Source organism: Artemia franciscana, chromosome 14 (assembly GCF_032884065.1).
Source record: "Artemia franciscana chromosome 14, ASM3288406v1, whole genome shotgun sequence".
In the NCBI taxonomy this organism is placed as follows: Eukaryota; Metazoa; Arthropoda; class Branchiopoda; order Anostraca; family Artemiidae; genus Artemia; species Artemia franciscana.
This window is the reverse complement of record NC_088876.1, coordinates 37213097-37224433: the sequence shown is the minus strand read 5'-3', so window position 1 is coordinate 37224433 and position 11337 is coordinate 37213097. Positions and strand designations below refer to the sequence as shown.

Genomic DNA, 11337 nt, shown 5'->3' with positions numbered 1-11337 from the left:
ATAACTAGCTCTTTGCGGACGACTTTCTCCCCCACAGTCCCCATGGGAGAGGCTACAAGTTATAAACTTTGACCAGTGCTTATATATAGTAATGGTTATTGGGAAGTGTACAGACGTTTTCAGGGGGATTTTTTGGTTGGGGGAGGGGTTGAGAAGAGGGGGATATGTTGGGAGAACTTTCCATCGAGGAATGTGTCATGAGGGAAGATAATTTCCATGAAGGGAGCGCAGGATGTTCTAGCATTATTTAAAAAAAAAAACAATGAAAAAATAAATATGAAAAAGTTTTTTCAGCTGGAAGTAAGGAGCAGCATTAAAACTTAAAACGAACAGAAATCATTACGCATATGAGGGGCTCACCTCCTCCTAATACCGCACTCTTTACGATAAAGTATTTTTAGTAATTTCAGCTATTTATTCTACGGCTTTTGTTATTCAGGGGTCATTCTTAACGAATTAGGACAAAATTTAAGCTTTAGCGTAAAGAGCGAGGTACTAATGAGGGGGTGAACCCCCTCATATACGTAATAAAAACATGAGAATACAAAAGTTTGTTACGTAGGCTAATTTATAAGTTACGTATATCTTTTACTAATAAAAACATTCGTAAAAAATTTAAAGTTCTAGTTGCCTTTTTAAGTAACCAAAAAATCGGAGGGCAACTAGGCTTCCTCCCCCGCTCTTTTTTTTCTCAAAATCATTCGATCAAAACTATGAGAAAGCCATTTAGCTAAAAAAAAAAATATGCAAATTTCGTTTTAATTATTCCCCTGCGGAGAGCCAAAATCAAAACATGCATTGATTCAAAAACGTTCAGAAATTAAATAAAAAAAAACAAGTTTTTTTTAACTGAAAGTAAGGAGCGACATTAAAACTTAAAACGAACAGAAATTACTTCGTATATGAAAGGGGCTGCTTCCTCATCAACTCCCCGCTCTTTAAGCTAAAGTTTTTTACTGTTTTAAAAAGAAGAGTTGAGAGAAAGAGTCAAACTTTAGCGTAAAGAGCGTGGCGTTGACGAGGAAGCAACCTGTAAAACTGTAAGCAAGCGATTGGTTCCGTTTATAGAAGAGCTTTAGCGAAGGTTTTATTCTTGTATTATGCACAAGACAAATACATCAAAATGAATTAGTGCTATGTACGACAATAACATAGCTGCAGTTAAGGTAGGAAATTAGGTTAGCAGCTCGTTTCCTATTAAATCAAGAGTTAAGCAGAGTTGTGTTCTATCCTCCTTAGGATATTAGTGGTTATCCTCCTTATCTTCCTTAGGTTAGTTATCCTCCTTAGATTAGTGGTCATGGCAGACCACTGAATTAAAATGGGGAAGAAAAACTCTCCTGGACTTAAATTGTGCTGATGATTTAAGTATTCTAGATGAAAGTGTGAGCAAAATTTTTAGAGGTTTTGCGGGTTCAGGGTGCTAGAATAGGTTTGAAAATTAATGTTAAGAAGACTAAGGCTGGGAATAGGTGAAGATGAAAAGGCGACGTTAGATAACAGGAAGATTGATCGGGTCGACAGCTTCACTTACCTTGGTAGTATTATTAGTAAAGACGATGGGAGCAGTTAGACGTTAGAAGTAGAGTAGCCAAGACTCAGGGTGTTTTTTTCTCATTTAAGTTTTGAAAAATAGGAATATAAATCTGTAGACCAAGATTAGAATATTAGAAGCTACAGTGATAAAGGTTGTCAAATATGGCTCTGAAGCATGGGCGCTCCGAGAAGGGGATGGAGATTTGCTAGATGTTTGCAAGAGATGTTTTCTGGGTACCCTGCTGATTAACAGTATTTCAAACTGTAAGCTGTACGAAAAGTTTGCTTCAATCCTGCTTTTTAGGGCTATAATGAGAGAAAGGTTGAGATGGCTAGGGCACATTCTGCGGATGAAGGATGACAGATTGCCGAAGATAGTCGTTCTCGGCCAACCGTCTAGGGCTAAACGAAAAGCATATCGTCTACGTCTGGGGTGGGAGGATGTCATAAAGAAAGATTTAAACGAAATGGGAACTTCCTGGGAGGGTGTACAGAGGGAGGCTTTGAATAGATTGCGATGAAACAGGAGCGTGCTTAGCTATGTTGGCCTCACCTGGCTTGGTACTGCGGTGAGTTGTCAGCACTAATAGTAGTAGTAGTGTCGGATTTGATCTCTGGTTGATAATATGGGACTTCCAACTTCATGGTTCCATGAAGTTCACTTCAACTTCAACTAGTCACTTCAACTAGTTCCAACTCAGCTGGAGGTTCTGAACTCAATTCTGAGGAAGAGATTTTGCGAAAACTTTCGATACTGATCCCAACAAGAAGAAGAATGAAGACAAATTGCCGCAGTGGGTATGATCTTAGGTTGGCAATACAGGACCCAGAGTTCGGAACTCAGCTGCAGTAATACACTGCAGGAGAACTGAGTTTGAACTTAAAATTTTAAATCCCTTCTTTGGAGCTTTTCCCATTCCATCCGGGTAACAAAAAAAGTGCATAAAAACAATATAAAATACGCTAATGTAAAAATTAATCGACAGAAAGTTAAAAGACAAGTATAAAATTATTTTGGGGACGGGAGAAAAATAGTACTTCCTTTAGTTTAGCTAAACTTCCGTTTTAAGTTTATCTTTCTTAAAAATGTTTCTCTACCCCCCCCCCTGGGAAAAAAATAATGAAACAACGGCTCTGGTATATGTTATGTGTATATAGAATCATCAAATTTGCCATTTTTTTCATTTTTGAAGACCGTCCCGTTGTTTTCTATTTCATTTCTTTAAAAAAATTTAAAAACTAGTATATATATATACATATATATATATATATATATATATATATATATATATATATATATATATATATATATATATACAGATGTGTCGGTGTGTATATAGAATAACCAACGATTGACATGTTGAACAGCTGAACATGTTGTATAATTCATTCGATGTTCTCTCTTTTTCTGAAGGCATCTTGCTTTTTCACCAAATTACGACCAGAAATTTTAAAACAGATTCCAAAAAATATTGCTTTCTATTTTCCAATACAAAAGTCAGAGAAAATAACATCCAGTATACTATCTGCATAAATCTCGCCAGTAATTGACCCCATATGTTTGACTGCAGTTCTCAGTTTGTGAGCAGATATAACCAGGTCACTGTCATTTGTGGAGAAGTTCAGGTATTCTAGAAGATTTTCAACACACCGAGTCAACTCAATACGATGACGAGCCTTCGTTAAAACTGGAGATTCCGACTCGGGATCTGAACATCTGAAATAAAGCCGCGTTATTTACTATAAAGCCGTGTTATGTATATGAGCTGCTCAAACATTATATCAAATGATACATATTTTTTCCCCTTAAAGAACTTGATGGATTATCTAACGCCAAAAGAAGAACCGAAACGAGGAACATGCCTTCTTTTCAAATTTTTTCTGTTGTTACTATTATACTATATATTATACTTACTATATACTTGGCAACTGAGCCCCTCGTATGTAGGTTGACCAGATCAAAAAAGGGGTATTAGAGAATGCCAAAACAGAACGGACACTAAAACATAGATGTATTACAAAATAAATGACGGAATCCGTAAATTAATAGCCTCATGTCTAGAATAAAAAATAGCTTCAAATTAAAGGGCCGGCAAATAAGTACCTGAAATCGTATCTCTTGTTTTTGTTTTTAATTGCAATCATAATTTTACAATTATAAATATAATAGAATAAAATAAAACATAAATACAATAGAAAAAACTAACAATAAATAAAAATTATTACTGAATATAATAACAATTATAATTTTACAGTCTTCTTGCTTTTGTTTTAGCTATTGCTATTTCCATAGTTGATACGTGATTACAGACAAAGTATTTGGAGGGGTGGGACGTATTCAATTGAAAAGCATTAAAAAGGCGAGTCCTTTTTTTTACAACCCGAAAGTGATTGAAGACCTATCGGCACCTGTCCTAAACTGATTTTGATATCTGGTCGGTTTGTTACCCCTTAGGATATCTGATCAACATTTTGAGGTACGTAGTTAGTACTTTCGCTTTGGCTGCTCGATTTTGCGTGCGGGGGTAATTTAAAAGGGGTAATTTTTAATGGGGATTTTCCGGAGGGGGGTATACCCGCGAGGAATTATTTTCCAGAGGGTAAACGCCTAAACCCAAGGTTAATATAGAAAGTTAATCGAACTTTCTATATTAATATTCGTTAATATAGCCCTCCGTTAGTCCTTCGATAGTGCCCCCCTTTTTCGATAGTGCCCCCGCCCCCTTGATCGTTGATCCTCTTTGAAAGTTAATCAAAGTGCCCCTTTCTTCATTGGCCCTGCAGAAGCTAGGATCGAAATCCAGACCTCTTATTGCCGAGCAGGGACTGATTTTCTGCTTATTCTTATTTAAATAATAATATACGCAATTACATAATAAATATAATTTCTTATAAATACAGTTTGTTAAATTATAAGAATAAGCGAACAAATACCAGTAGGGTAGGTTTACATACATAAATAAATCTAAAAATTGCTTAGGAGAATAAACAAAACTAAATCAGATAGTTTGTTCACTGTTGTTAAGGGACAATATCGGATACTCAGTCTATCAGCAAATTCTAAAATTAATGAGTTCAAGGTCAAATTTAAAATTCGTTACTGATTAGGAAAGGATGTGCGACTCTTAAACAATTTAAAGCATAATTTTTACAAGAATTAAATCTTAAGTTCCACAGTTTTTTCCTTAAAACACAATTTTTTAAACTTGAGATTTTTTGCAAGTAGATCTTGGGATATTGTTAAATTATCAGTAGAAACCCTGGACTAATTTCTTTTATAATGTTCCCGCCTTTCCACCAAAACCTGTCTATGAAACCTCTTATATGAAATGAGCTTTAAGCACAAATTAAGCCCACTAAAGAATACTGTAAACAAAATACCAGATTGCTGATGTGAGTCACTCGTGGTGCGAAGCATGTGTTACACGAAGATGAACGTCACACCAGTTGACAGGGAGTGAGCAACCCCTCCGATGTTGACCCATGGACTGCAGGTAGACAAAACTAAAGCTAATGCATAACATAATAGAATATTTATTGGCCAAATTAAATATACTCTTACATATAATTACACAAATTAAATATATCTTAAATTAAATATTACTGTTAAATAAAATTATGTACTATTAAATATAATTAATTAAAAATGTTTACTGGCCAAATTAAATATATTCTGCAGCCATTTCTGGCTGCTAACTCTCTGCAGCCATTTCTGGCTGCCAGATATTGCTAACTCTCATTTTCTCTCGTTATTTTTTTACTGCAAGAAAAATACGTTTAATTGCTTCACCTTGAAGAATATTAAATATTAAGTTTCTTCTTTATTAAAAATAAAATAGAAAATAACGTGACGGTCATAAAATATGAAAAAATGGCAAGTACGGTTACTCTATATATATGGTTGCCCTATGTGTGGAGAGATGGATAAGTCTTTGCAACATTTTTTTTTAGGAGAATGAAGGGAGTTGAGGGCTTTGGGCTTGGAATTATTTGGTAGGGAGGAGCGGGGAGAGATTGGATTTTGGAATTTTTGAGTAGGGGTTACTTAAATATAAATAATATTGGAAAGTTCGTCAGGGTAGGTATGAGGTATCATGATGATTTTCTTAAATAATTAGTTTTAGGGTCTTTTCAGACTATGTTTCGTAGTTGTATTTTTTCGCTTGTTTTGTGTATGTCACCATGACCCGATTGGGCTTTCGTGTGTGAATAAATCTATCGATCTATCTTTATACATAACATAGGGGGGCCTATATCTGAGAAGCCGTTTCATTTATTTTTCTGGGGAGAGGGAATTTTTATCCAAGGAGTTGGGGATAAACAAAAAGAAATGTTATTTTTCTTTAGACTCTAAAATAAATTTATATTCGCATTTTGAAAATTTTGAAAATTATTTAAATTTTTTTTTAAAACATAACTTATTTTAGAAATGTTGATTTATTTTTACGCCAGTGTATTTTTATTGTATCCGAATGAAGTAAGAAGGGATTTAAAGGAAACTAGAACTTCTTGGGAGGGTGTAAAGAACGAAGATTCAAATAAATTGCGATGGAGGAGGGGTGTGCCAGCTGTGTTGGCCTCAGACGCCTTGTTGCTGCAGAGAGTTATTAGTGATAGTAATATTCTATTTTACACGAAAAAATAGTTCTGAAAATGACAACGGGACAACAATTTTTTTTTGTTTTTTTTTTTTACATGGAATTATAAGTACTTCAAATGTCTTAACCTATAATCCTTGGGTAGACCAAGGGTATATTTAAGGGGGAGGTCGTTTGGCGGTTTGATCCCCCTCCCACCGAAATGTTTATCAGACTTGCAAAACATAACAAAAATACACATTTTTTTTCTGCGTTTAATTGCTTTGGTACCCCCATCCCCCCTGGAAACAAAAATCCTGGATACGGTCTTGGGTAGAGCATAGGTAAAAAATTTTCTTGAATATTTAATACTTACAGATTTGCAATTTTCTTCGTAAGTTCAGATAAAAAACCCGTGAGGCCTGCTTTCGTTGTACACGAAAGACTGACCCCATCATAAGTTTTCTCCTTCACTAAGTCGATTTTATTCCATACAGTCAAAACATCTCCATCCCATCCTTTTAAGAAATGGTCAATATTAGACGACTCAGGCGCATCTACTTTTGAAGCATCCTTAACTAAAATAACAAGGTCGGCATTTTCTGCACGCTTTTTCGCTCGATTCACACCTTCCTGTTCTACATCATCAGTTGTTCGTCGTATACCAGCAGTATCGCATAGTATCATAGGATATCCACCAATGTCTATTGTTGTCTCAAGGACGTCTCGAGTTGTGCCAGCAACTGGGGACACTATGGCTGCTTGGCGTTGACCTTAAAATATAAATACTTTTATTTATATATATATATATATATATATATATGTATATATCTTCCAAGAGTTGGAAGAGGTTAAATTCAGGTATTTTAACAGAACAAAAATGTTCCATTGGAGCTGAAACCTCGTGTAACTGAGTCCCAAGGTACTGAACCTCTGTAACTGAACCTTCGTATAAATGAACCGCCGTGAAACTTAGCCCCCGTGCAACTGAACCCCCATGCAACTGAACCGCTGTTCAACTGAGCCCTCGTGTAACTGCATCTCATTTAACTGAACCATCGTGCAACTGAACTGTTGTGCAACTGAACCCTCGTGCAACAAAACCCCCGTACTCAGTCTTTCACTATTCTACAAATAAGAGGCTAAATCACGGGGTAAAACACAAGTTAGAATCTTTATATATCGTAATTGTTTATATATTGTAATTAATCTTGTTGTTGTAATTGTTTGTTATTTAAGTTATTGATTTAAAAACAAATTTCACAAGACAAGTTTTTCAAAGAAAAGCAAAGAGCTCCATTAAGCCAAGAATGAGCAAAATAAAGTCAAATAATCTTCAAGCGTAAAAATAACAAAAATTACTATCAATAAGTAAATGAAACTCAAAACGAACAAAAATTACAATAAATAGCTGAGTGAAAATGAGCAAAAATTAACGCGAGTAGGGCTGATAAGCGATATGCCTTCTCAACACCAGAACACAATTTGCTCTTTACTGTAAAAAAAAAAACAACAAAAAACAAATGACCGTGACTTATCAGTTCAATTGATATATGCTGATATTTCTTCGTTAAGGTTTTGATAATTTCTCATTTATGAAAGTAAGAAAGGTTAAAACATTTCAAGCGTATTTTGTTTTCAATAAAGCGCAAATTGTGTCCTGGTCTTGAGAAGCCATAGGGGTTATCAGCCCTACGCATGTTAATTTTTGCTCCTTTTGAGTTTGATTCGGCTATTTATTGTAATATCTGTTCGTTTTGAGTTTCATTTATTTATTGATAGTGATTTTTGATATTTTTACGCTTGAAGATTATTTGACTTTATCTTTGCTCATTCTTGGCTTAATGAAGCTGTTAAATTTTCTTTGAATAACTTGTCTTATGGAAAAAGTTTTTTAATTTAATTTCTTTTCTTTTTTTTATTTACATAGTCTTTTTCATGAAAAAATTGTATATCTTTTCAGTTTTCTTCTATAAGAATACATAGTAAGGGGTGCTATTTGTATATTGGAGAAACTTTTTCAACAATTTTTAATCCCGACACAAACAACATTTCTTAATTTAGTTTTATAGCTTCTGAAGTAGATCTGAAAAATAAAACTTAATATCATTCCAAAAGATTCTATCTATGCTCTTTGACAACCCGGACACATTTACACTCGTTTTATCATAGTGACGGTAGAATCAACAAAAGTATCAACTTAATACCCCTCGTCGTTCTCCATATATTGCTGAGGTGTCTTATTGGCAACTATTCAACACAATGCCTTTTGATTTATTTTTTTCAGTTGAAAAACTTGTTTTTTTTATTCAATTTCTGAACGTTTTTGAATTAATGCATGTTTTGATTTTTGCTCTCCGCACATAAATAATTAAAATAAAATTTGCATATTAATCGTTTTTTGTTAAATGGCTTTCTCAGAGTTTTAACTGGAAGATTTTGAGAGAAAAAAGGAGCGAGGGAGGAGGCCTAGTAGCCTTCCAATTTTTTGATAGCTTAAAAAGGCAACTAGAGCTCTTAATTTTTTACCAACACTATCATTAGTAAAAAAATACAAGTAACTTACGTAATAAACTTCTATATTCGTATGTTTTTATTACGTATATGAGGGGGTTCACCCCCTCGTGAATACCTGGCTCTTTACACTAAAACTTGAATTTTGTCCCAATTCCTTAAGAATGACCCCTGAATCACAAAGGCCATAAATAAATAGTTGAAATTACTAAAAATACTTTAGCGTGAAGAGCGAGGCATTACGAGCAGGTGAACCTTTCATATGCGTAATAATTTCTATTCGTTTTGAGTTTTAATGCTGCTCCTTACTTTCAGTTGAAAAACTTTTCATATTTATTTTTTCATTGTTTTTTTTTGAATAATACTAGAAAGTCCTGCGCCCCCTTCATTGAAATTCTTTTCCCCCATGACAAATTCCTCCATGAAAAAATCCTCCCACGTAGCCCCCCTCACCCCCCCCCCCCAAACCAAAAAATCCCCCCGAAAACGTCTGTAACTTCCCAATATCCATTAGTGATGTAAACAACGGTCAAAGTTTGTAACTTGCAGCCCCTCCCACGGGGACTGTGGCGGAGTAAGTCGTCCCCAAAAACATAGTTATTAGGTTTTTCGACTATGGTGAATAAAATGGCTATCAGAATTTTGATCCGGTGACTTTGGGGAAAAATGAGCGTGGGAGGGGGCCTAGGTGCCGTCCAATTTTTTAGTCACTTAAAAACGGCACTAGAACTTTTAATTTCCGTTAAAATGAGCCCTCACACGACATTCTAGGACCACTGAGTCGATACGATCACCCCTGAAAAAAAAAACAAAAAAAAAAACAAATAAACACGCATCCGTGATTTTTCTTCTGGCAAAAAATGCGAAATTCTACATTTTATAGATAGGAGCTTGAAACTTCTACATTGGGGTTCTCTGATACGCTGAATCTTATGGTGTGATTTTCGTTAAGATTGCATTACTTTTAGGGGGTATTTCCCCCCATTTTCAAAAATAAGGCAAATTTTCTCAGGCTCGTAACTTTTGATGGGTATGACTAAACTTGATGAAACTTATACATTTAAAATCAGCATTAAAATGCGATTCTTTTGATGTAACTATTGGTATCAAAATTTCGTTTTTTAGAGTTTCGATTACAATTGAGCTAGGTCACTCCTTACTACAGTTCGTTACCACGAACTGTTTGATAACCTCGAATTCAAACTCAGCGGCAGCAACTCGCCAGAGGTCCCGTTATCGATGTTGGTGATGAGATTATGCGAAAGCGTCTATCTAATAATCCAAAAAGGAAAAAGAAAAGAGACTTTTTTTAAACGAATATTTTCGACAGCCTTTCATTTCTGTTACAAACATACACTATGATATAGTACAAATTAACTTTGAAAAATCTAAAAGCAAAAAAAAAAACACAAGAACATTTAGGGGACTATTAATAAACAATGTAACTGAACAATTATCAACTATATTTTTCGTGACAACAAAACAGCTGGTATGGCATTATATATACCACTGCCAAAGCCTAATGGGACTAAGAAACGAGGTACGAACACATCAAATAAAGACAGAAAAAACATTGAAGCACGAGAATGAAGCAGAATAGGAAGGATGGAGTATAAGGATGACTTAGGTAAAATGGTAAAGAACACAGTATTGGGCTCTACAGTCCCTTCCGGTGGTTATGATCTCCTGTCAGGGCCTTTCAGCCAGGGAATGAAATAAGGAGGGGGGGCTGGGGGTCAGCCATCCTGTGCTTTCGAACACTTTTCCTATTTACCTTCCATAGATTTTTCCAGGTACCCATTTAGAGCTTAGAGTCTGGATGAACTTAGAGTCACGCTACTGACCCCCGTTACAAAAAAAAATCAACCAGCGATACCAGGACTCGAGCCTTGTCCCCCGGACAAAAGATTTCAAGTCTAGCGAGCTAATCACTCGGTATTCTAATCTAAATTGGTATTATTTAGTTCATTCGTCAGTATTGAAGTTTTCTGTAATGTATTATGATCAAGGAGGAGACATCTCTATCTTTGGCTCGTTCTGAAACTAGGATTTGACTTTAAAACATATGTTGATAAAATTATTCGGCACTAACCAATTTTAACATTTAGCATCTAATTTTTATGTAAATAATAGTGTCATAGCTGTATTTTCCCACACTAGCGTCTTTCCTAATTTATAACTAAGTCCCAAAATAGTTACACCTATCGATTAAAAAAAAAGAACAAGAAATATCCATAATAATAATAATAAATCTCTCCCTTTGATTTTAACGTCAAACTTTGACTACTAAGGCGAAAAACCAAAATGGCAAGAAATTGGCTGAACAAGCTAAAATGGTTTGAAACCAAAAATTCGTATCAACAGTAATTTTCTCTCGATTTCAACTTATATGCCAAATAATATATATATATATATATATATATATATATATATATATATATATATATATATATATATATATATATATATATATATATATATATATATATATATATATATATATATATATATATATATATAACAGCTCGTGGTAACTAACTGTTCTCTGACACATTGAATCTGATGGCGGATTTCAAATATATAAGTTTTATTAACTTTAGTCTTACCCATCAAAGGTTATGAGCCTGAGAAAATTTACCTGATTTTCGAAAAAAGGGAGAAACACCCCCTAAAAGTCATATAATCTTAATCAAAATCACGCCATCAGATT

The 11337-nt window shown here is 34.6% G+C and overlaps 1 protein-coding gene across 2 annotated transcripts in view; it reads right to left on the bottom strand.

Annotated features, from left to right (window-relative positions):
* Positions 1-2996: 2996 nt before the first annotated feature.
* The window catches only part of LOC136035673 (tRNA modification GTPase GTPBP3, mitochondrial-like), a 287196-nt gene continuing 278855 nt past the window's right edge, over positions 2997-11337 (bottom strand). For both annotated transcript variants that reach the window (XM_065717592.1, XM_065717594.1), the window contains exons 8-9: positions 6490-6886; positions 2997-3253 (exon numbers count right to left, since the gene is read on the bottom strand). In XM_065717592.1, the coding sequence (XP_065573664.1) occupies positions 3016-3253; positions 6490-6886 (635 nt within the window). In that variant the 3' untranslated portion in view covers positions 2997-3015. The remainder of the gene's footprint in view (positions 3254-6489; positions 6887-11337) is intronic.